This window comes from Aspergillus pseudodeflectus (genome assembly GCF_044049435.1).
Source record: "Aspergillus pseudodeflectus strain CBS 756.74 chromosome Unknown BJX68scaffold_4, whole genome shotgun sequence".
Classification (NCBI taxonomy): Eukaryota; Fungi; Ascomycota; class Eurotiomycetes; order Eurotiales; family Aspergillaceae; genus Aspergillus; species Aspergillus pseudodeflectus.
In genome coordinates, this window is record NW_027263780.1 from 748,829 (window position 1) to 772,104 (window position 23,276).

The 23,276-nt window shown below is 51.9% G+C and overlaps 10 protein-coding genes across 10 annotated transcripts; 4 read left to right on the forward strand and 6 right to left on the reverse strand.

The window, feature by feature from the left end:
* Positions 1-2,724: 2,724 nt before the first annotated feature.
* On the reverse strand, positions 2,725-4,765 carry BJX68DRAFT_262433 (uncharacterized protein; the record flags this gene model as incomplete). Its single annotated transcript, XM_071044437.1, has 4 exons — positions 2,725-3,714; positions 3,764-3,999; positions 4,060-4,289; positions 4,341-4,765. The coding sequence occupies 4 exons, from the start codon at positions 4,763-4,765 to the stop codon at positions 2,725-2,727; spliced, it is 1,881 nt and encodes a 626-aa protein (XP_070903873.1).
* A 1,220-nt stretch (positions 4,766-5,985) lies between these two features.
* On the reverse strand, positions 5,986-6,884 carry BJX68DRAFT_262434 (lytic polysaccharide monooxygenase auxiliary activity family 9 protein; the record flags this gene model as incomplete). The annotated part of the gene is made up of 3 exons (XM_071044438.1): positions 5,986-6,399; positions 6,495-6,723; positions 6,784-6,884. The coding sequence occupies 3 exons, from the start codon at positions 6,882-6,884 to the stop codon at positions 5,986-5,988; spliced, it is 744 nt and encodes a 247-aa protein (XP_070903874.1).
* Positions 6,885-8,211: 1,327 nt separating this feature from the next.
* BJX68DRAFT_227490 (60S ribosomal protein eL38) lies at positions 8,212-9,247 on the reverse strand. The gene is made up of 3 exons (XM_071038681.1): positions 9,106-9,247; positions 8,852-8,980; positions 8,212-8,716 (listed from the first exon to the last, which is right to left on the reverse strand). Exons 1-3 carry the CDS (start codon positions 9,167-9,169, stop codon positions 8,667-8,669), a joined length of 243 nt encoding a protein of 80 aa, XP_070903875.1. The 5' UTR covers positions 9,170-9,247; the 3' UTR covers positions 8,212-8,666.
* A 303-nt stretch (positions 9,248-9,550) lies between these two features.
* BJX68DRAFT_262436 (Ish1 domain-containing protein) lies at positions 9,551-10,025 on the forward strand (the record flags this gene model as incomplete). Its single annotated transcript, XM_071044439.1, has 5 exons — positions 9,551-9,586; positions 9,642-9,654; positions 9,703-9,786; positions 9,837-9,883; positions 9,939-10,025. 5 exons carry the CDS (start codon positions 9,551-9,553, stop codon positions 10,023-10,025), a joined length of 267 nt encoding a protein of 88 aa, XP_070903876.1.
* Positions 10,026-10,226: 201 nt separating this feature from the next.
* Positions 10,227-10,755, reverse strand: BJX68DRAFT_262437 (putative nuclear transport factor 2 domain protein; the record flags this gene model as incomplete). Its single annotated transcript, XM_071044440.1, has 2 exons — positions 10,227-10,654; positions 10,713-10,755. The coding sequence occupies 2 exons, from the start codon at positions 10,753-10,755 to the stop codon at positions 10,227-10,229; spliced, it is 471 nt and encodes a 156-aa protein (XP_070903877.1).
* A 268-nt stretch (positions 10,756-11,023) lies between these two features.
* On the forward strand, positions 11,024-13,676 carry BJX68DRAFT_277629 (methionine--tRNA ligase MSM1; the record flags this gene model as incomplete). Its single annotated transcript, XM_071048366.1, has 8 exons — positions 11,024-11,222; positions 11,283-11,401; positions 11,452-11,523; positions 11,569-11,655; positions 11,702-11,833; positions 11,880-12,241; positions 12,286-12,760; positions 12,828-13,676. The coding sequence occupies 8 exons, from the start codon at positions 11,024-11,026 to the stop codon at positions 13,089-13,091; spliced, it is 1,710 nt and encodes a 569-aa protein (XP_070903878.1). The 3' UTR covers positions 13,092-13,676.
* Positions 13,461-15,249, forward strand: BJX68DRAFT_143834 (putative L-serine dehydratase). The gene has a single exon (XM_071036529.1). It carries the CDS (start codon positions 13,830-13,832, stop codon positions 15,180-15,182), a length of 1,353 nt encoding a protein of 450 aa, XP_070903879.1. The 5' UTR covers positions 13,461-13,829; the 3' UTR covers positions 15,183-15,249.
* Positions 15,249-16,648, reverse strand: ramB (bifunctional protein farnesyltransferase/protein geranylgeranyltransferase). Its single transcript, XM_071036530.1, has 3 exons — positions 16,211-16,648; positions 16,059-16,163; positions 15,249-16,012 (listed from the first exon to the last, which is right to left on the reverse strand). The coding sequence occupies exons 1-3, from the start codon at positions 16,450-16,452 to the stop codon at positions 15,316-15,318; spliced, it is 1,044 nt and encodes a 347-aa protein (XP_070903880.1). The 5' UTR covers positions 16,453-16,648; the 3' UTR covers positions 15,249-15,315.
* Positions 16,649-16,895: 247 nt separating this feature from the next.
* On the forward strand, positions 16,896-19,474 carry BJX68DRAFT_227505 (uncharacterized protein). The gene is made up of 2 exons (XM_071038682.1): positions 16,896-17,073; positions 17,155-19,474. Exons 1-2 carry the CDS (start codon positions 17,020-17,022, stop codon positions 19,312-19,314), a joined length of 2,214 nt encoding a protein of 737 aa, XP_070903881.1. The 5' UTR covers positions 16,896-17,019; the 3' UTR covers positions 19,315-19,474.
* Positions 19,475-19,535: 61 nt separating this feature from the next.
* On the reverse strand, positions 19,536-21,900 carry erg12 (mevalonate kinase). Its single transcript, XM_071036532.1, has one exon. The coding sequence runs from the start codon at positions 21,587-21,589 to the stop codon at positions 20,054-20,056; it is 1,536 nt and encodes a 511-aa protein (XP_070903882.1). The 5' UTR covers positions 21,590-21,900; the 3' UTR covers positions 19,536-20,053.
* Between the last annotated feature and the right edge of the window lie 1,376 nt (positions 21,901-23,276).

The following is a 23,276-nucleotide window of genomic DNA, read 5'->3' on the forward strand; positions in this document are numbered from 1 at the left end:
AAGAGCGGTTGCAAACCACAGTTAGGGCAGGAGGTAATGCTAGTCAGATTCATCTTCTCCAAATATGTGGTGATTACCGACGATTGGGAACAGTAGACCCTGAGTCTACTGTGGAGGGGTCGCCACATACTGCACGCGTTTCCGAAGGATAGGATTTAAGACTTTGAATGGCTTGATGTTTACAGGTAGAATGCGAGGACCTGTGAAACTGATGCTGAGAATGACCGCTACTGACAAACGGCGTCCAAGAGGCAGGAAATCTGCTTAGACGGCATGAATTCTAGATCGAAGTATGCTCCGTTCCCCGTAAAGTCCTCGATCGTCCCGTGGAGGTACCTAATTGAGCGACAGACAGCCCTCTCAACCTACCATCGACCACGGTCCGAAACATGGCGTGCTGATCATCCCTGAATAACCTGAGGCCATGCTACGAGTTACTCACTCGGGCTCGGTTTCCCGTAGGTGTTCTGCAGTGTATGAGAAAAGGTTGTGAAGTCCACACCCAAAACGTTTGGGCCGAACCGCTTCCTAATAAACGTTGATCACCGTCCGCCGCCCTCCATGTGAAAACCGTGAATTACGGTACGGGAAACCGGCGACTGATGATTTGGGCGCCGCAAGTTGCTGAGCGTACATGATGACGTATCGGACGGAGAGGGTTCGATTTCGTCCGTCCGTCCGTCTCTCCGTCCGTCTGTTTATCCGTCAAACTACGAATCGGACTCGGGATGTCTCAAGCATGTTGACAAGAAAAGGCCAGACGCTCATCGCCGTGGCATCTGTCCTGCGTTCTTTTTGTCCTAACACGAAGGACCTTACTGTGCATGGCAGACGTTGTTATTCCATACTTGGCCTTTCAATATCCACTACACTGAAGACGTTCTTACAAGTCAAGTTCAAGAAGATTTAGAATATCTGGGATTACGGAGGAGTTATGAAATTTAACACAATGCTCTTCTAGTACCCTAGCGGCCATGGACAGCTTCCCAACGACTCGTAATTACTTTCTCACTTCCTCCGGTGTATGTACAGAACGTAAATTCTTGGATTTAACAAGCCCAGGCATCTTTTCCATGTGAGACGCCACAACGACCAACATCGATCAATGAGCCGGAAATTTATTCAAGCTCTTTTTGAATCCCTTATAAGTGCGGTCAAGCCAGACTTTAAAGTTGGGCCTTCGCTCCTCGTCGGGAATCGAGGACTCTCCAAGCCACGTCATTTCTGTCGTGTGGCGAGAAATTTGCTTCAAGAAGAACGTAGCGTACGAGTCAATTCCTAGAAGGTCGTCACCGGTCGATATGGAGACGAACGCTGTAGTTTGCGATGTCAACGTGATCGAAGGTTTCTCGGATCATGATTTCTGGGTCTGTGCTGAATGCGATGGTGCGCTTAGAACCCTATACCGAATCCCTCTCCAGTTGTCATAGTACAGTTGGATATCCATAGTCTTGGGGAACCAAAGGCAGATAGGAGAGCCCAAACTTCTCCGATAGGGGCGGTAACCGTTCCGGTATACTCGGTTATTTTGACAATGGACATGATTATAAATAACATATAATAGAAATGATGATGTAGTTGAAATGATGGGTTGTGCTGGGAGCGACAATTATAGGGAAGGAAGGGTGCTTTTTTGTAGCACTCACTCAGACTTTCTTCGACGTCTTTAAGCTACCTAGTGCTATGGAGTATATCAATTGCATTAGAAACCAGAAAAGGCCAACAGGCAATACAAGGCCTCTAATAGATAAAAGCTCCAGTAATAGTAAATCATTTCGCTAGATATCCAAAGGAAGAAGAAGGGGCAAATACTTAGCTAACCTGGTGCAAGCTAACAGGAAAAGAGAATCTGGAAGTGGTGGGGCGCAGCCGCAATTCAACAAGAAAAAGGGGGCGAAGGGACAGGCGTCTTCGAAAAGACAACAGATTATGGGCGGGTGAGTGCAGGATATAGGAGGGGGTTGTCAAGGGAAAAAAACGAAACTAGGAGGAGATGAGGGTTAGAACAGCCATAGTCAGAGGAGCCAGCGGGCGTACAGCATATATGGCGCGGCTTATCCCAAAAGCGGCAAAACTAACCTGAAGAGGGTATTCACAGGCCCTCGCTTTACACAAGAAACTTGCTGGGTTCCTTGTACCTGATGTACATATACTGCAGAGACGGAATCCAAAGATCATGTTTTAGGTGAAGAATGCAAAAGATTCACTACTTTTGCCTATAATCTCCATATTTCTGTACCCTGGCACACCGAATCCGCTTTTCTAAAGAGTCTAAGAGTTCATTAGCCACCCAACCTTTCTTCCTATACAAGCCCATACTTGCTGGTCTGTAAGATTAATATCAATGCTGTCCGTTGCCTGTGGACAAAGAACTTCATCTCAAATCAAAATATGTAGAGCTAAGGATGCGTCCAATTCCATTCTAGCAGGCTGTTTAAGGTGATCTAGTAAGGTCTAGAGAGGTTAATAGTGATACTACATATCAATAGCAAGCAACAGCGCAAACAGTAACATGCCATGTAGGAGACATTTGATACAGCACTTACTCTATTATCCTGATATCTGTAGTCAGTGAACTTATAGTCTTAATAGGCGTATGACAATGACCCACTCTTTCTGCGCCTTAATGCTGCGAGAATAATCCGAAGCCATTTATTCCAGTTTATGAGCTAGCATCAGATCATTACACATAAGATACTGTAGTTACTAGTCAAAGACATGGCCCTAATCCACCCATGCCCCGGGCATCAAAGGCGGCAGCTCAGCGAAAGCAAAGAAGTCTCCAACAAAATCCTCCACAAAGACTTCTTCCCACACAAGTTCCCAATCCTCCGGCTCAGGTCCATAACGAAATGAAGCTAGTCTGGGTCTACCACTGCGCTCCCCAATGTCATTCCATTCTGCAAAGTCCCCCCCAGACTCTTCACGTAGCAAGCGTGTTTCCTGCTGGCCATACTTCTGGAGATCTATCCCGGCGGCCTTCAAATCTTCGAGCCAGAATACAAGAGATTGTTGGAGCCTGTTCTTGCCCTGCTTTATCAAACGAGGTGACACTTCCCAGAAATCGACACTCCTCTCCAGTCCCGCGAATAACGGAGTTATCAGTCGTCGCCCGCTGGATTTTGGTATACTCAATTCTTCAGATTCCATGCCCCTAAGCAGCCAGCAGACAAGTATCCTCCAGTCCTGGAAGTCTGTACGCTTGCGCAGCGATCTCTTCATGGTATCGGGACAACCAGGTACGTTAAAGAAGTACATCTCAGCAAGTGCATTGAGCGAGCCTCTCGGCTGCTTGAAAAGCTGCTGACGGATCATGTTCGGATTAATGTGCCCATCGGCTTGCAGCATGTTATAGAGTATCTTAGGGTCGGCAGTCCACCAGTTGATGGATCTAAAGCGATATTCTGGTGGTGCTTGGTGGATTTCGTCAAGGACAAGATCGGTTAAGCTGGAGCTACCAAATAAATAATAACCTAGATCTCCAGTATCCCGCGGCTTCGTGTATGGGTCAAAGAGGGCGGTCACGCTGTCTGTTAGCTCGCCCATAGACTTCAAAGACCATAGCACATCTCCAAAACGCTCCTCTGGCCTGTGTACAGCTAGAAATACCAGCAAATCTAGCACTGTGACTTGATGATATATGGGTTCATGGATACTCAATCCCTGGTCAATCAGGTATGTGATAGTTTGCTGGCTGCCAGAGAATACAGCAAGCTAAGTGTATTTTAGTAGGACAATCAGGCTTTCTATAGTGGGTACTCACAAGGAGCAATGTCTGGCCCTCTGGCTTACGATCATAGAGTGAGGCCTGTCCATTTTCAAAAAGCTGGAAGATTTTTGGAAGGTTGCCTCTCAAAGCAGCCTGGAATATTTCTGCACTCTCTGGCCTCACTGACCATTGGCGGAGTGAATATGTCCAGCCATGACTGGCCCTTTGTGCGCAGAAATCCCATACTCTGTTCGCAATCCACGTTGGCATTTGGATTCGTGCGTGGTAGGCTGTATGATGTAAGCTAAAGCTGATTACTGTGACCTGCAGTTAAGGGATGGCCAACTAACCCTTATCAGAAGTATCGCATGTGTGAGAGGTACAAGACCCAAAAAGCCCCGAGTATCGCCATGGAAGTGTGTAACTGGTAAAAGCATTATTGGCCGCTCTCAACTTCGCTGGACTTCGTACGAGGCCTTTTTCCGTTTTGGTCTCATTTTCTTGCTCGAGTGCAGTTGTGGTACCGTCTAGGGACCGAATCTGGTCAGCAACCAACCGTGGTTGGCTTTTAGCAAGAGCTCTATTGTAGCGATTAGCAGTGGAAAATCTTATAGTCAGATTTTGAACCCACATGAGATAGGTCTGCTGAGCGATTCCCAACAGTTGTAGCGAATCCTGCATCCTTTTCTGAAGTGCATATATGGTCTCCTTTCCCAATGCAACCTTCACTCTTGTTTTACCCCGGCTCAATCGCCTCTTGCCCTCAATCTGTTGTCTTAGATCATGTGCGACGCCGTCGAGATCCCAAAGAATCTTTTTGCAATAGTTCAGACTTAATCGCGCGGCGCTGCTACTCGCAAGCAACTTTTCGTCTGCGCCCAACTCCGTCTCTGTTTCGGTGAGGAGAGGATGGACAAGGCTGAGCTGGTCGATGAGCGAATCGATATAAGCGGGCGCATCGCGAACTTCATTCCAGAGGCGCTTGAGTTTCAGCACGGCGCTTGCTGTCTCGGCGACAGTGATAGAGCCAGAAACGAGTCCAAGTATTTCCGCCATAAGGTATGATGTGGAAGCTGTGAAGAGGAAGATGAAAGATGATGAAAGACGCTGGGGCTCGCTGAGGGAAGATGCGGCTGTCTTACTCTGGCGAGCGCAAGGCTCTCTCGTCCACGCCCAACCGGTGGCTGTGCATGATCTCTCTGCATGCAGCCAAGCCCAGAGTTTTATGCCTGCATGAGCAGTGACGGCGACCAGCGAATCAGCATTGGTGATTTCGTGGTAGTAAGCTACCATCATCCGAGTCGCTGCTGGACTTGCATATTTTATCCTACTTCTCTTCCAAGGTCCGGCTTTGAACCGACATTCCATCCGGGTATGCACGACGGTACCTCGGCCAGACGTCACAGTAGCCCTGATCGTAGTATCAGCACCCTGGCCAGCTTCTCATTGTTAGTAGGTCTCCTACAACTCACTCCTGTATGATATTGATATATCTCCTGTTGCAGTACAAGTCTCAAAGGGTAGCCGTCCCCCCCTTAAAGAAGCATTGAAGTCACCTGCTCCTTTTGTCTAGTCCAGATTCTTGCCCATCAATACAAGTCTCCCTCTTCACGGCCAGGATTAAGATGACTCCCGCCATAGTCGCTTGATAGAAACAGTATTCGATGCCAACTGAACCATAAACATCTACACTGGAAGAGGCAAGCTGTGAACCAGGTGGGAGGTATGCTGAATGTTTTATTGGATCAACCATCGCGTCCGTTGATAGTATCTTGTCTCTGGATACCCTGGGTTGCATAGAGATACTTGTCTATGCTTGGGACAAGAACGTGCGCTATCTTACAACAGATCTAGTTGATCATACCTATTTTGTGCAAGTGCTGATTTATATAATATATATTCCCGCAGCACATCACCTCCCATATCAAGCGACGTTTCCCACTATACCATTAAATAAGTATGCCGAAATAAGAACTCTCTTTATTTCAGGAGATACAAAGAGAGGCCGTTTCGTATCTTTAACGACGGAAAGGAGGAATTACCAACAGTGGAAATACACTTAAAGAGTTGAGCGAGACTGCGCAGAGTGCTAATGAATTCGCTGTCAAAAACTATGTACACTGAAGAAGACAGGCCGGACAGACAATATCCAACGACAGAGCAAAGCAAAGCTGAGACTCAAAATTGAAGCCCAGCCAGCACTCATCGGACCCAGGTGCGGTAGCTTCCATTGACACTCAACACCCCCACACCTCTTCACCTTCTCCCACAGCCACTTAACCGCTGAAAAGCGCCGGTCCAGGAATAGGGTACTCGGTGTTACCCGAGTAGATATCATACAGGATACCCTCATCCGTCGGCGTGTACAGGCTAGTGCCCACTACACCAGATGGACTAGCAGAGCCGCTGCCCGAGATAACAAGGTTGAAGCACTGCGGGTAGCTCTGGGCTCCGTTCGCCTGACCAGCGGAGTGCAGGGCGATGATTTCGTGGCGGAGGACGTAGTTGCCCGGGGCGATGGAGGAGGGGATTGTCACGGAGGTGGTGAAGCTGTTCTCGATGAGCTCGTCGGTGATCCAGGTGTTGGTCGATGCGTCGACGATGGCCTCGGCTTGGATCTTGACCCATTGGAGGCTGGCCTTGTCGACTGCGCTGCAGTCGCCGTTGCAGTTGGCGAGGTAGTTGATGATCTATGTTGTTGAATAATGTGGTTAGTATAAGGGCTGGGCTGGAGAGTGGTAGGTTTGGTCTTTCGGTGTATGGAAGGGATTTCGTTTCTACTTACGGGTCCCTTGTGAGACTCGGGCCATGTGTTCCAGGTCACATCGATGGTGCTGCCGGCCTCGACGGGGGCAGAGAGGGCCGCGGGGGAGGCACCGCGGTGGCAGATGATGTCGCCGGTTGAGAAGGCATCCGGGGCGACAAAGCCGTTGTCGGTGACGGTAGTGGTCCAGCCATAGACGTCAGGTGGGTCCTGCTGGTAGGGGTAGCTGTCGGCGAGCCAGCCTCCGAATCTACATCGCTTTCAGTAGGGGTACCATGGGTACGTGGTGTCCAACGGGAGGGCAACATACGTCTCTCCGCCAACAGCAATCTGCGTAACATAGCCGTGACCAGCAACAAGGCTTGCAGAGGCGAGAACGCCAGCAAGGGTAGAGAGCTTAGAGAGAGTCATGGTCAAAAGCGGAACCTTCCAGAGGTGTCAATGTAAGAAAGAGATCTGAACAAGGGAGTTGTTGTCTGCCGATGGAAGAGAAGAGTAAACCAGGGTCAGTCAACAGCTTTTATATACTCGTTCGAGACGAGGAGCGCCTCTCCCGTTCCTAATTGAAACGGGGCAGCCGGGGAAGAGCCGAGTCGCATATTGCCCTAAATTGCAGGAGGCCGTGCCTAAGCCGTGACAACAGGCGAGACTGCGAGATTTAGCCGGAGACGCAGGTGCAGGGGTCTGGATCACCAGATCCGCTTCTTCAGGTGGGCGGTTGGGGATAGATTGGCTGCATGCTTGGGCATTGATTGTTCGGTATGAATCGATTCCTCCGCGTCGAGGCTGTCGACTGACTCGGTTGGGAAAATGTTCGTTCCATCTTCATACAGGGGTAACTCGCGGATTGCATCGTGAAGACGGCTAACAGCGATAGAGCCCTGTTTAGGCTGTTCGCTCAATATCCTGGCCAAAGAAAGACCCAAGCTTCCTGGCTGGGTTGACTTCAAGCCACAGCTGCCACACCCCACAGACACCCCTTCACCCAGAAAGAGTGCCTCCTGACAGACCAGAAACTAGATAGACATACCAGATTGCCAACCCAGAATCCTGATGGCACTCAGGTCTGCCGATCCCTCCGGGGCGACGGGCCGAGGCCATCAAACAAGCCAACAAAAACAGTGTGTGTCTAAGGTGGAAACAAACGACCCTCAGCCTTGAAACGGATCCATACGGAGTCAAAGTATCCCTGACGGAGCATGGAGACGGAGCTCGTTCCATGTCAGCGTTGTGCCGTGACAGTTGTAGAAATGATATGCAGGCACTTGTATAGTGGCAGTTGTGATTCGATGGCGTCTGCAACCCCTCTCAAACATGACAGTGTGCAGAGCAGTTAGTGGCTGTTAGTACCTGGGCACAGGCACGCCCCAGGTTTCCCCGGATTATCTGCAAAATTGAGCAGAATTGAGCATATTAACCGAGTTATCGGTACGAACATGTATAAGTTGATGGAGGACGGCATATTGGCGTTGTTCCTGTGCTCAAAATCCACACAGCCAAGTATAGGATGCAGTGGGGATGCTTCATGTTGAGTATGACAGCGGGCGCTTGGCTCCCCATTGCCTTGTCTCAAGACGGTGGATTGACCTGACTCCTCCATTCGGGTGTGTGGAAGAGCGAGGCAAGTGATCGGCGGGTGAAATTGAAGGCAGGGAGGATGGGTGACATTCGAAACACACGGCCAAGACGGGTCTACAGCCTGATTCCTCCGCACTCGAAACATGCAAACGAGGCCCGACTTGGTGTTCTGCCTTGATTCATCCTCTCGCGTGCTCTACGACTCTACATTGTTCCCAAGACTGCTTCTTGGTAAAATGAGTGGACACATGGCGGGCCAAAGCACGATACCGGGTTCGAGTATTTTCGAATGTTTTTATTTTTGTCTCTTCATTATTTTATAGACAGGAAAAGCCCCGACCAAGCCGTTCCCTAAAGTCGGAATATGCAGGTCATCCGGTTCAAGTCGTATACGTCGTCATTGTCGTGTCGATGTACAGCGACCGAGCGAGATGCCAGAACATTCAATTCTTCCATCCAATGACAGATAGAGGGTGAGCATTCCGGTGCCGGCCCACAGAAGCATCCATGCCGCGTTGATTCCTTGGACAGTCGATGGTCATAACGCTTCGATAAAATTCCACGATCCTTCCATCATGCCCATTTCACCACATTCCGTTCATCATGTTGAGATGTTTACAGAGACTTCTTCTTCTCGCCCTTGGAGACGTCGACGACCTTGAGAGCTGTAGAGAAGCGGGTTAGTATGTGATCTTTCAACTATCTCCAGCAATTCCATGAAGTCCATAACGCTCCCTCTCTTCCGTCAAGGGGTATCGGAGGTTCGGACTGAGGATCGTGGAGAGGCGGAGAAAACGCACCAGGGGGCAGGCTCTGCTTGAGCTTGTCGGCCTTGTCGGAGTCCTTCAGGACAAGGGAGTAGATGAAGCGCTGGCAGCGGACCTTGAACTTGATCTGCTGGCTCTTGCGGTTGCGCTTGATGCGGGCAGCTAACCAAATAATTCCTCATTAGCCACATTGTCCCATTCAATTTCCATCCAACTTAAAATAGGTCGAGCATCGAGCTCGCCGTCGAGCTTCCTCCTCCACTTCAAATCTAGGGACGTAGACGTACAGGACGCATCCTTGCGGCGGCAGATCTCAATGAACTGCTTGATGTCGGAAACTTCACGAGGCATGGTGGGCAGATGGAATTGGCGACGTAATGTACGGTGGTTCGTCAGGAAGGCTTCGGAGGGAAGAGGAGAAAGCAAGCAAGCTCGATCACGGTTTCGATGTCCGAGGGCCGCCCGGGCTGGGGCCGTTGTGGGATCTTCCCGATTAGGCTAGGGCTGAAGTTGTCAAGCCCTTATCGTTATCAGTCAATCTCATTAGCATCACGTGCCATATAATCACAAGGTATGAGTGGCGTTGTGGCGGTGCGTCCAGGCGACAGTAAAAGATGTACATCATTCCATGAGCGGAAGAGACAGGTGTCTAGAATCAAGACAACTTATCCTTTCTTGAAAATTTCCTGATTGCGAACACACACCCATAGTAGCGCAACAGAAACCATCAAGATGCCGACACCACTTGACCGCGCGATGAACTCAAAGGTAACTACTTCCAGATCCGCTACTTCACTACGATACTGACACATTCATCGTTTAGAACCTAGTCTTAGGTATTACCATCAAGCTAGCTTTATTTAGGTCAAGCTAATGGTCACCAGGTTTCGCCGGCATGGTAACAGCGGCAGCAGTGTGGGCTATCTGGGGTAACGAGATGTTTCCTGCAGAATCAGATCCGCAAGGAGGTAAGCTGGCAATTTCTATTCGGCGAATAATATCTCTAACGCGGTGTCAGATCCGGCATATTGGACACTTGATGAGATGCATCGATGGCTTCGTGCGGTAGGATCTATCCTCCCGTGCGCGGCGCAGTGCATATGTTCTAACATTGATAAAGCGAGGACTCATGCCACATGAAAAAGCGACGCGTGAAGAGCTCCTTGAACGTATTCGAGCGAATTTGCGTCCCGCGCCAAGGACTTGAAGCTGATTCATGATGGCGAATAAGCGAATTGTGTCGACAGCAAAGTAATGCCGAGCTGCGCATGGTGTTCCTTCAATCTGGTTGTGATATTTCTGTCTTTTCATCGTTTCTCATCAAAGTGTGTTATGTGATTCCCAAGGCCGTGTCTCGTGTTCAATAGCCCATGTAACTATTTTATGTCTTGTTCGCATCCGCAGTAGCTCAAACAACCAACCGGAAATTCTGTGTTTGAATAATCCAGTCGCGCTTCCGCCTTCCCTTCACCGTCTCGTTGGATGTATTTGGAATCAGGACGAATGTTTCGCTGAAGCCGCGCTGAGGCAGGTCGCGCGACTCTCCAAATCTGACGTAACCGCTCACGATAACCAACATCGACATATCTTTCGTGCTGGGCTGCCTTCCGGGCGTTGGTGCGGGAAACTGCTTGTTGATGATTTGGCAGTCAACAGACTGTACTTCGTAGTGTGATGGCGGCATCTGATTGACGAAAATGTCTTGGACCGCGTTTCCGTCTGCGACTGGGTTGCCGTTGAAGAGAATTGTGGAGGGGGTGCTGCAGTAGAAGGAGGAGATTATGGCGCGATTCTTATCAAGGGCGGGGTAGAATGATTGTGTGAATTCAGTCGCGGCTGGGTACAGAATGCCCAGTCAGATTGACGCTGTCGTATAGGTAGAGGGGAAGCGAACCTTCAGTTGAGACCTTTGCGTATTGATCTTCGCTAGGCGCCATGGTTGGTATCTGGTTTGATGTAGACGAAGGCTAGATAAAGAAACAAAAGGCGAGGGATATGAATGTCTCGATTGTAAAGCTGCGAAGGAGTAGCCAAAAATTGCAGGTCAGGTTGCGAAGGTGGAAAAGGGAAGCTGTGAGAGCCGCAGGCCGCAGCCAGAAAAAAGAAAGAGCTTGGACCACCGCGGAGAAAACAAAACCTCCGAACGTCCCAGGATCATCAACTGCTACCCAACTCCCATCCCATTGCCCTGCGGTCGATTCACGAATGGCGAGCTTGAGAGGGAGCTTTCGCGCCCTCTCATGGGCTAATCATTTATTAGCACACCAGCGCCCGTCGTGGAAATGCGCCTCGTGCAAGATCCCTCGTTCGGCGGTCTTACGATCTCCCCGTCGATATGCGACCACCTCCGCTTCCCCAAAAAAGCCATACTACGTTACGACGCCGATATTCTACGTTAATGCTGGTATGTTATCAGGAAGTACATGTTTATTTAGACTTATACTAACGAATAACTCTCCGCTAGCCCCTCATGTTGGTCATCTATACACAATGGTCATAGCGGACGTCCTCAAGCGATGGAGGGCTGTTCTCGGCGAAGAAGGAGCACAATTGCTCACCGGAACAGATGAGCATGGAATGAAGGTTGGTGATGTGTATCTACCGGAGTAATTCCAGTTCTGACTTCGAACTAGATCCAACAAGCCGCCCAGGCCGCCGGGATAGACACCCAAGCCTTTTGCGACAGGAACTGCAAGACATTCAAGGTCAGTGACTCAGTGTGACTGTTGACCGTATCTTACATGGCATAGGACTTGGCTCAAGCTGCCGACCTAGATCATGACCACTTTATCCGGACCACCGATGCTTCACATAAGCAAGCCGTTCAGTACTTCTGGGTATGTGCGGTTACTCCGCCGCGAAATCGGTATTGACGATGAGTAGGAAATGTTGGAAAATCGAGGCTACATATACACTTCGAAGCATGAGGGATGGTACTCTGTTAGCGACGAGACTTTCTACCCGCAGTCGCAAGTCCATCTGGCCTTGGACCCTGCTACCGGGCGGAAGAGGATGGTATGCGCTCTATCTCTGTAACTGGAACGTGGCTGACAGGTTCAAGGTTTCCATCGAGACAGGCAAAGAGGTCGAATGGTCTTCCGAAACGAACTATCACTTCCGTTTGTCAGCGTTCAAGGACCGCTTGCTTGAACTGTATGAGGCTGGTTTCATCGCACCGGAACATTACAAAGACCGTGTGGTGCAAGCAGTGACCTCCGGACTCACTGATCTATCAATCTCACGGCCAGTTGAACGCTTAACCTGGGGTATTCCAGTTCCAGGGGACGATTCTCAGACCATCTATGTCTGGCTCGACGCGCTCGTCAACTACCTGACAAAGGCCGGATACCCATTCCCTCCTGGTGAGGGCGCTCGTCTCGGCTGGCCTGCAGATGTGCACGTCGTCGGAAAGGATATTGTTAGGTAAGCTACCTCCTACCAATGCCGGATGAGACTCACAAGGTTAGGTTCCACTGTGTGTACTGGCCGGCCTTCCTGATGGCGCTCGATCTTCCCCTCCCTCGGAACGTGCTTGTGCACGCCCATTGGACGATGAATCGGGAGAAGATGTCCAAGTCGACGGGAAACGTGGTGAACCCGTTCTTCGCCATTGACAGGTTTGGAGTAGACACAATGCGCTTTTTCTTGGCTCACCAGGGTGGCTTTGCGTCAGACGCGGACTATGATAACGCGCATATCATCCGGGATTACAAGAAATACCTCCAAAAGGGGATCGGCAACATTGCCCATCGAACCATCGGCTGCTCCAAGGGCAAATTGCGGACCTACATCCTCAATGCCACATCCGGCACTTCCCCCGCGTCTCCCGCCGATAAGACATACCAGTCTGTGCTCGAGAAGCTCCCAACCAGGGTTGCGGAGCACATGGAGAAACTCAATCCACGTTCTGCCATTCAAGAAATTATGGCTGTAGTGTTGCAGGTCAGGAGGCTCCCTTAACCCCTTGTAGCCGACCCCATTGCATAAGTCTGACTGAATCCGCATCTAGACCAACAAGTACTTCTCCAACTCGGCGCCTTGGTCGGACCCAGAGGAGAAGCAGCGCGTGCTCTACAACGTCGCGGAGTCGATGCGGATCACGGGGATCCTGCTCCAGCCATTCATGCCCACCAAAGCCAAGGAGATCCTTGATGTTTTCCGCGTCGACACCTCGAAACGGAACCTCTCGGATGCAAGTTACGGGTCAGACACGGGTTACGGCGAGGGCATCGAGAAGAAAATCATCTTTCCCCCTCTCGTAAGTGAGGAATAGTAAGCCAATGGAGCTGAACGTTGGGGCGAGTAGCCGAGCATATCACCACCGCTTCCTTCCTTATCGCGATGAATGTAACAACAATTCGGGCTCGGAGAACCCAATTGGCGAACGCTTGGAACGAAACGATTACAAACGGCTCGATGTTCCATCCCTTAGCTGACGCTCGTGGCCAAATTCCAGACCACATCAACTAAACATAGCAACAGAACGAAACAAAAACAAGACTTTGCGTCATGGGGTCCAGCGAAAACGCAACTGGGGCAAGTTCAAGGTCCCACGTCCACAAGGTTATCAGCGGGAAAGGAGGGCCAGATTGGCAGATATGCGACGCTGTTACATGAGAGATATCGGGCGGGAAACTGGGGGTTGTGGTTTCCCGCGGCAAACTATCCAGGGTTCTCGCCAGGGCTTCGGGAAGGGGGCTTCCCATTGTATAACAGATTTGTAGGGAGGAGGAGGATTGATGTAATATATTCGTAGGTATATGATGTTTATTATCTCGTGGTGGGTTTAATATCTTTTCTTTTTATCTTCGAGTCTCGCTTGTGTGGTTATCCTGAGTGAGGGTTTTTATATACTTCGTTTGCTACGCGAGGGTTACTCCCATCTATATCCAATCTCAACACTCAACTCAATATCATTATCACGCGTTTGAGCAGTACCTTGCTGTGAATATTGATCCTATATCCTTTCATATACACACCAAACACAGGCCTTCCTCCGTTATCGATCACCATGGGCAGCATCACAACAACAACCACAACCATGGCTCTCCCACCTTCTATCCAAACACACCCCTCGAAGCCCTCCCCACCATCACCACCGACACAATCATACAAGAAACCCTGGATCCCAACCCCTTTAATAAAAAGCACCCCCCTCTCCACGCTAGCAGGCTGCACAATCCTCCTGAAACTCGAAAACACCCAACCAAGCGGCTCCTTCAAGTCCCGCGCAATGGGCGCCCAGATCCTCTCGCACCTCCAGAACCCATCCAACGCCGGAAAGCGCGTACACTTCTTCGCGTCGTCGGGCGGGAACGCGGGGCTTGCGGCTGTTTGTGCGGCGAGGACGCTCGGGTTCCCGTGTACGGTTGTTGTCCCCATCTCGACGAAGGGGCTTATGGTTGAGAAGCTGGTTAAGGCGGGGGCTAGACGGGTGGTTAGGTACGGGGAGACGTTTGATGAGGCGGGGGTTTATATGCGGGAGGTTGTTATGAAGGAACAGGAGGATGGGGAAGGGGAAGGAGAAGGCGAGGTTGTGAAGATTGCCCTGCATCCGTTTGACCATGAGGCGATCTGGGAGGGGAACAGTACGCTCATTGATGAGTTGGTTGAGCAGGTTCCTGCTTTTGTTGGTGAGGAGGAAGAGGATGGGCGCGTGCTGCCTGTCGATGCTATCGTGTGCAGTGTTGGTGGCGGTGGTCTGCTAAACGGCCTTGTGATGGGCCTTGAGCGGCGCCGCCGACAGCTTGAGAAGGAGAAGAAACTCCCATCGAGTGGCAAGCAGACTAAGCCGACGCACCTCCTCGCCGTTGAGACGCGGGGCACAGACTCACTCGCTGCGGCCGTCGCCAAGGGCTCTCTTGTTTCGCTGCCAAAGATCACGTCGCAGGCGACGTCGCTTGGTGCGATCCGTGTCTCTGAGCGGACGCTGCAGTATGCACTGCATCCGCCGGAGGGCGTCAAGGTGCATAGTACCGTGCTGTCCGACGCCGAGGCGGCGCGGGGCGTGCTGCGGCTTGTGGACGATGAGCGGCTGCTGGTTGAGTTGGCGTGCGGCGTGTGCGTCGAGGCTGCAATTGGAGATGCGAGTGGTGCCGTAAAGACGACGAAGAAGCGAAAGAGGGAGGTCGATGAGGGGTATGGGGATGACCGGCTGTCTGGAGGAGAGAATGAAGATGAGGAGTTGGTTGATGAGCTGAAGACCGAGGCCTTGCCGCTGCAGTCGCGGTTGAAGGAGCTGGTCCCGGACCTGGGTCCGCAGAGCCGCGTGGTTATTGTTGTTTGTGGTGGAAGTAATGTCACCATCGATGCGGCGGTGGAGTGGAGGAAGATGTTGAAGGAGGGCTGGGGGGATGAAAACTAGATTTCTCTTTTCTACCCTGGGATGGCTGCTTTGCTTTTTTTTTTTTTTTTTTTTTGTTTTTTTTTGGCGTACGGACTCAAATAGTCATCGGCATTGGTAATATATTGTTGCATCAAGTATACACATAGAACGATCATGCTGTCGCTTCAACATTCGGCTTCAATATCTGGTTGATCCGGTAATCCCAGTAGTTCTTCCGGATTGGATCGTACTTTTCCTTCAACAAGTTCAGCATCCGCACAGCCTCGTCGGGTCCGCTCTGCGCATATACATCGGCCAACCACTCGACAGCATGGCTGCTTTTCACCTGAACATCAATGAGTTTACCCTCATGGTCCCGATTATCGACAACGAATTTCCGCGCAAAATCAGTCCATTCCGAGAGTGGCCGACCGGCAGCTCGCAAGACACCTCGGGCATACGACCAGGGACTGCGGTTCTCGGGCGCAGTGGCGATCTTCCACTGGGCATATTGCAACTCCTCATCCACCAGATCCTCATCGACGACAGCAAGGCGACCCTTCTCTGAGGGCGGGCCGTTGGCGTTGACCAAGCCGCCATCGGGCTGGTCGCTGCGTGGCCCGAACCGCAGCATGTAGCGGTGGTTCCAAGCGGAGTTGTTGCGCACGTCGGAATTGATGAGCGAGTTGATGTCGGCGATTTCGCGGGGGGAGTCCCACAGTTCGAAATGTCGGACGAGCCAGTGGCGATATGTCCAGACGTGGTAGTTTTTAGAGTCTTGGGCGAACATCTCCATCAGAAAGTCCATCTCCTTTGCTGGGAGAGTGGGAAAGTGGTCGCGCGAGGACATGATGACCTGGCGATGGTGCCTGTACGAGTTAGTATCGATACCTCGTTCATGGTTCTCGAACGTACCAGATCTGGTAATTTTTGAGATATTTAAGCGAGACTCCATTCAGCCATTCCAATTCCTCTAACAGATCCTTCCCTAGGGAAAAGATGATCTTGGCGCGATATATCCTGCGCAGGTTAGCCGTGATCTTCAAAAAAAAAGGGTCGAGACTTACCAAACAGTGTAATGGGCCGGATTCATAGAGATGACATCTTTAGTGAGTTTCAAAGCTCTTGCGGACATTTCGTTGGCAGCCATTACGGCGCGGAGGTATGAAGTCGCCTCGATGTATTCATCGCTGTAGGCAATTGTCGCCAGCGGCATCGCCCCAGTGTCTGAGCCATCGTTGAGAGGGATGGGTTGGATGGAGGCCCATTCGGGATCGGATGCGTATTTCCCTTCCATGGTGATGATCATCTCTGTGTTAACTGAGTAGGCGAGATATTGGAGGATGGAGGATGCAGGCTTGCTTTGGCGGTGTTTTTGCTGAGGTGGAAGTGGGGGACATTGTGGCCTGAGGCAGCAACAACAATACCAGTAGAACAATCGCAAGTCGACGACAATCAACAGCTCAGTTCTTCTCCACAAACGACCTGGGGAAGCTGAAAATATGGTACTGAGCCGGAATAGAGACTTTATCTGAGGTCCCGTGATTGTCTACTTGAATAACCTCAAAGTCACATGCCACAATGGCACTCCATCTCCTCATCCGACCCCCTCACGTCTTCAACTTATCTCACTTGCAGATAAGCCTTATCTGTGTCATGTTGAGATCCCCGCAGCCTAGACCGTCCAAGGACGTGGCAGATTTCCGAGAGTTTTCCGTGCCAATGACAGCAACCCACAGCCTATCGCTGCAGTGCCATCTTGGAGATCTTCTCCTCTCCCCGATTTTCTCCTCTTTCTCCTCTTCCTTCGCCGCCATGACTTTTCCTTTCTTCTCACCCTCGTTATCATTCCGCATTCGGTTACATTTTCCAAACGATGCGTCGAGTTAAAAAGTCCCGAAACGGGTGTGCCAGATGCAAGAGCAAGCGGGTTCGTCAGTCCCCGAGTGACCGAGTCTCCAATTCCCTTCGATCGGCTTAGACCGCGATTTGCGACTAACTTGATTAACAGGTAAAATGCGGGGAAGAAAAGCCTCACTGCAGTCGTTGCACTCGTCTTGGGGTCAGATGCCCGGGTTATGTCCAGACTCTGCGCTGGGTCACAAACAACCCCTCTGGTGAAGATGGCGGTGGTCTGGAACCGGCCGCCGACAACGATTCCGTCGACTTCAACACTCATATCGACACATCGCCCCGGAAGGCGAGTCAGTCATCTCATCCTCGATTACAGCCTACTTCGGAGCACTATCTCAACCCAGAAAATGCGGCTTCGCTAGCCCCGGACGTTATCCATGCTCCTGAGCATGGTGGCCTCGGACTCGTGGAGGACGATGACGCCAACGCACTATGCGATGAACTATGGGATCTCCAGCATTCTGGGTCGCTTCCAGAGTTGGCTGATTTGTGCCCTCCGTCGCCAGCTTCTGCAAGGACCGCCACGAACCACCACGTAGATGGCTCCGGAATGGCCTTTGGCTCGCCGGCCAGCTTGGGTTCTGATCCACTGGCCTTCTTCTCTCTCGCGGCTCCTCTACTTCAAAACCAATCTCGAGACTTCCCTGGCTTCGATCCGTCTACTATTGTCCGCCAGTATCCTCCTCCATCTGCACCCGTCCGGCCCGCTCCGCGGGATCTGACATCAATTCCTCGACCTCTAAACAATCCGTCCTGGACGCTGATTGAATATTACTTCAAGGAAGTTGCTGCACTGTTCTCCAGCTATGATAGCCAGATGAACCCGTTCAGGACCACAGTTTCCCGTTTGTGGGGCTCATCCCTGGCCATGTGCCGCACTATGCAGAGTATGGCCGCAGCTACCCTGGTCAATGACTTCCCACAGTTCGGTCCCATGGGTAAGAAGATGCGCAACGAGGCCATCGAAATCATCAGCAACGAACCCACCGTGGACGATAAGTCTCTCTTAGCCTTGCTCATGCTCGGTCAGACCGCAAGCTGGCACGACCCGAAGGATCTCGGCATCTCATTCTTCAACCTCCTCCGACGCCATCTCGATACGGCTGCACTGGCAAAATCGACTAACCCAACAAGCCGCGGAAACAACTATCAATTTTTCGAAGAAGCCCTCGTGTACTGGGAGATGCTCCTCTCCTTCGTCGCCGATGACGCCGCCGTCCTCCCCGCCGCGCAAACCCCCTCAAACACCGCCGAATCACTCGTTCTCCAACGGGTCCCGCACCCCTGGACTGGCATCGCCCGCGACACGCAATTCACCCTGCAGGAAGCCGGCCGTCTCGTCCGAGCGGAGCGCAAACGCATCCGAGCGCGAAGATTCACCTCTCACGCTGATATCGCTCAAGCCCAGATCGCGCTCGAGCGAGCCCAGGAGCTGGAAGAACGCCTCCTCTCCCTCGCCCACCCAACAGAAGCTGAGATCGTCTCACCGGGCGACGACGAAACACCCGTCTGGCACCTTCTCACTATGGCCGAAGTCTACCGCTGCACGGGTCTCCTGCAGCTCTACCGCACGTTTCCCGACCTTCTCCAGCGGCGACTACCCATGCAAAACCAACAGCAGCAGCAGCAGCACTATCATTCACCAAATCAACAACACCAGCACCAGCACCAACCGTCTCATACCCCGAATCCGCATGTATCCTTCAACCCACCCTTCAACCCTAACTCCGCCTGGTTCACCGACCCACCGTATCAACAACCCTCTGTCCATCCCTCCACACAGCCAACCCAACAACCCCCCTCACACCCCGACGCAAGCTACTACGACAGCTGGCTCACGGAATTCGCGCTAACAACCCTCTCGCGCCTAAAAACCATCCCGCAGGAATCCCGCACGCGCTGTCTCCAACCCCTCCTCCTCGTCGCCTCAAGCAGCGAGCTGCGTCTCCCACCACAACCCTCGCCGTCAATGAACCCAGACTCCACATCGGACACCGACGCCGGCGCCGACGGGGGTCCAGCCCTATCGGCATCCGGAAACGGGCCCTGCATTTCAAGCCTTGCGCTGGAGGTCTCGCGGACGAGACGCTTTGTGCTCGGGAGACTGACCTCGTTCCTGCACGTGTTGCCGCCGAAACCGATTAGTGTTTGCTTGCAGTTGGTTGAGGAGGTTTGGAGGCGGATGGACGGGGGCGATGGTGAGGTTTATTGGATGGATGTTATGATTGAGAAGGGGTGGGAGACGACGATGGGGTGAGTCTGAGTATTTGGAGCGGGTTGGGTGGATTTAATGGTTTGATTGGACACGAGGGGAGTATGGAGATGTGTGTTGTTTGTACGATACCCTTATTCACAATTTACTTGGTGTCGCGATGTTACATGAGTTATGAGGAGGCTAGGCTTCTATATATATTGACACTTCTACTAAAAGAAATCATACTATCGACCCCACCATTTATCCCAACAAAATTGATAAAAGTAGAATATATGGTTGATTTAGGACGTAGATAAATACCTAAATATGCAATCGGAGCGCAGCCTCAAGACTATTTTAGAGTAGTATTAGGTACCTAAATAAGACGGGAAAAGAAGCACGCCTTTCCCATCCATATGCAACATAACATAACCCACACAAAAGTAATCAATTGCCGGAACCCGATATAACCCCACATCCACATGCAAAGACGAGAATAAAACAGAAGGAAAATCAGAACAGTCAATAGAGAAAGGGATGAAGAGAAGAAAGTAGAGTTCATGCAACGCTGCCGTCGGGCTATAGACTATACAAAGATTATGTTGAGAGAGATGGTCAGGTAACGGGGATATATCATATAGCACAATCCGTCATTAGTTTTTAGTCGGCGTGAAGGTGCCAGGGGAAGAAGGGTGGGGTGGGAATCGTGTCAGGTTCGGCAGGAGGGTATTTCTGTAGACACGCTGGTGGTTAAGAGTGCGGAGAGGCGTGGACACCAAGAAGTGGTTTGTGCTCAAGCAGCTCAAGCAATAGCGCGCTTCCAGAACTTCCAGCCCTCTCTCTTCTCCTGAACACCGACACCGACAAGGCGCTCAATGCCGTCGGTGCCAATGGCGTTTTCGAACTTCTGCTGGTCGATCTCCTCGCCGCCCTCCTCGTCTGAGCCATTGCGGAGCACAGCCGGCCAGAGCACACCAATCCCATCGCCTCCAAGAGTCGTCTCGTAAATGCCAAAGTTCTCATCGTCGAGTTGCTGTTTCAGGTTGGCGAGGGATTCTCCCTTGAGGTCTGGACGTAGCAGGGTGATAGCGCAGCCGCCACCACCGGCACCGGTCAACTTGGTCCAGCCAATATCGGCATAGTCCACAAGTTCGCGGATGCGCTCGAGGCGCGGGTGAGATACACCCAGAGAAACGAGGAAACCGTGGTTGATTCGGATAAGTGTTCCGAGTTGTTGGAGAGTGCTGTCGGACAGGCCCTCGGGGCTCGGGGCTCGGATGACTTGCTCAGCGGATGTTGTGATGTTGTCAATTGCATCGAGAATAGACTCAGTGACGATGGGCCATTCTTTGCGCAGGTCACCCACTTTGGCGACTTCAACGGCGGTAGAACGCGCCTGGCGCGTGTCGACAAGGAGGAGTGGGAGTTCAGGGAAGGTTGGGAGGGAGACGACGGACGGTGGTTTCGAGTAGTCGCCCCGTCTGAAGATCACGGCCTTTCCGCCTGCGGATACCGTGTTGTCTACACCACTGGGGTTTCCGTGAATGCACATTTCTCCGACAAAGGCCCAGCGATTGATGCGCTCAATTTGGACTTCCGCCTCATCTGGTGGCTGATCGGGGTGGGGACCGGCAAGGGTGCGAATTTGAAGCAGCAGCGCAGCGCTCATGCACACGCAGACACTTGCGCTGCTCCCTAAACCGGCGCCGATGGGAATTGTAGATCGAAGGGTGTAGATGGCGCCAGGGTTCTGCGGAGACCCGAGGGAGAGGAAGAGGTAGAGGAAAGCGCTAGCGGAGCGTTTGTGGATTTTCCGCATCTCCTCCGCGGCGTCTGGGGAGATATCTTCGACATGAGGCTGAATCGCATCGTACAATTCGGTATCGAGGGTCGTGACGAGATCGTAGTAGTACTTCTTCTTCGACGGCTGCTTGAACAGCTCCCAGGGCAATTCGTCAATGTTCCACGTATGGTTCAGGTCCGTGTCACGGAAGTTCAGTGTGATTGTGCGCTGCGATTTAGAGAGTGTAGTGACGAGGAGATATGACCGGAGGGAAATTGCCGCAGCCATTGCGGCCTTGCCGTGGACGACCGCATGTTCTCCGTACACGATGACTTTGCCCGGAGCGGACACCATAAAGGCGGGCGCTAGGGGTGATGAAGCCTTTCGTTGCATTGCTGGTCTCGAGTAATCTGAAGTTGTGGCAGGTTTGGTGTCGAAGCTCCTGGAGCTAACGGTTGTGGAAGGAGAAGGGGCGGTCGATGCGTCGGAGCTTTCGTGGTCGTCGCTGACGATTATTCGGGTTGAGCGGGGGACTTCTGGTAAAAGAGTTGACATTGCTGCCAGCTGACTCTGGCAATCGCCGTTTTATTAGGTGGAAAAGGTCGGGTGGGCGAGTCTGGGGTCGCACGGGGATCCAGGAGCAAGAGGTGGTATTGGTAGGCAACAGGGGTTCGTGAGTTTGACGAGAGCCAGTATGGCGGGCTGAAAAGGACTGGGCGCGCGGGGGTTTAAAGAGCGAAAGGTGAAAGAAAAGAATGCCCGAGAGCAGCGCAGGGGGTGAGGAGAGGTCGAGAAGAAACCCCGGTCAGGTCAAGGGGAATCCCGAGTCGCTGGCGCAGAACCAACTCCAACAAAAATAGCCCAGCCCGATCATCGGTAATATTTTGTAATCCGGAGGCATTGCTGAGCGGAGATCTGTATTTTACTGAGGAAAAAGCCAATCACTCGGCTCAGAGTTGCCGTTAGTCAGGGCTTGGCGTGTACAGCCGTTACATTGGACCTTTTGCGATTGTCCACTCTGCTCAACGGCTCCAACGAGCTCATCTGATTTCCTGCAATGGTCTGATCTTGGTCGAGTCTTCTCCAGCTAGCTGTCTGCGTCCTAGTCTGCTGAAAAGATCCATGGATTCGGGTATAAAGCCGTGCTCGATAGCCATCGGAGTCATAAATTACTCCGCGTTCTCACCGTTCGCTGCACCTCGACAAACCCATTGCCGGATCATCCTGGAGCGTAAATGGAGCGCGCGAACCCCAATGACTCTCGATACAGGTTCGCGAACTGGTCAGATGCCCCCCCATCGCTCTCGCCCGCCAATACGCAACGGCAGAGAGGAATTGTCCCCTGCAAAGTCGGACTCCGACAATTCCTTCCTGATGGCTTCAAACACAGAAGCTGGAGCTGGACTGTATACTCCGCGGTAGTCTTGAGTATGCAGCTGCAGTGTAGTGTTCGTCAAGGTTGGGTGGCGATCTGCGCTGCAATCCTCATCACGTGTGGAGTTTCGAGAATCGACCAGCTGTCAAAAATGCGCCATTTCCACGACTCTGGGCGCTGGCTCTGCCCAGGCTAATGCACCGTTGATCCAGGATTACCTCGCGCTAATCGCTGGCTGTGGCTGATGTGGCTCAGCTGTATGCATGGTGATGTGGCCGACGCCAACCGGGGATACCGAGTTTACCGATACGTATACGAACTGGATTTATTTCGAGGAGAAAATTACCAAAATGTGCTATTCATTGAATTGCTATCGAGAGACCCCTGCCTGACTACCATACGGAGTACCTAGAGCCGCATATTATCCCCCCACGCGTCAACTTGTCCAAAGAAAACAACTCCCCTCAATCCACTGAATCCACAGGCACACGGATCTCGGCCTATGCGCAATTGCCCTAAATGCAGCAGCGCTGGTTGTTATAGCACGGCGCGGGATCGTCATAGAAAACAGGACGGAAACCTGCAGGGCACGGCTGGTTTATCGCGACGCAACGAACGCCCCTGGAGGAGCCCTGAGCGCCGCAGGAAATTGCGAGAGTGTCTGGGACTACCAGTCAGAACCTCGACCAAGTCACCACTGAATGGAGTGTTCCTATAGACTAACCGGAGACACAAAGGCTATCATTGTTTGTTAGCTGGCTGGCTGTGTCGGCCGAAGAAGAGGTTGGTACGACCTACCTGAGAACAGCGACGATGGCGGCGAGGTACTTCATTTTTCTTGATTGGGTTCAGGTTTGATTCAGGAGC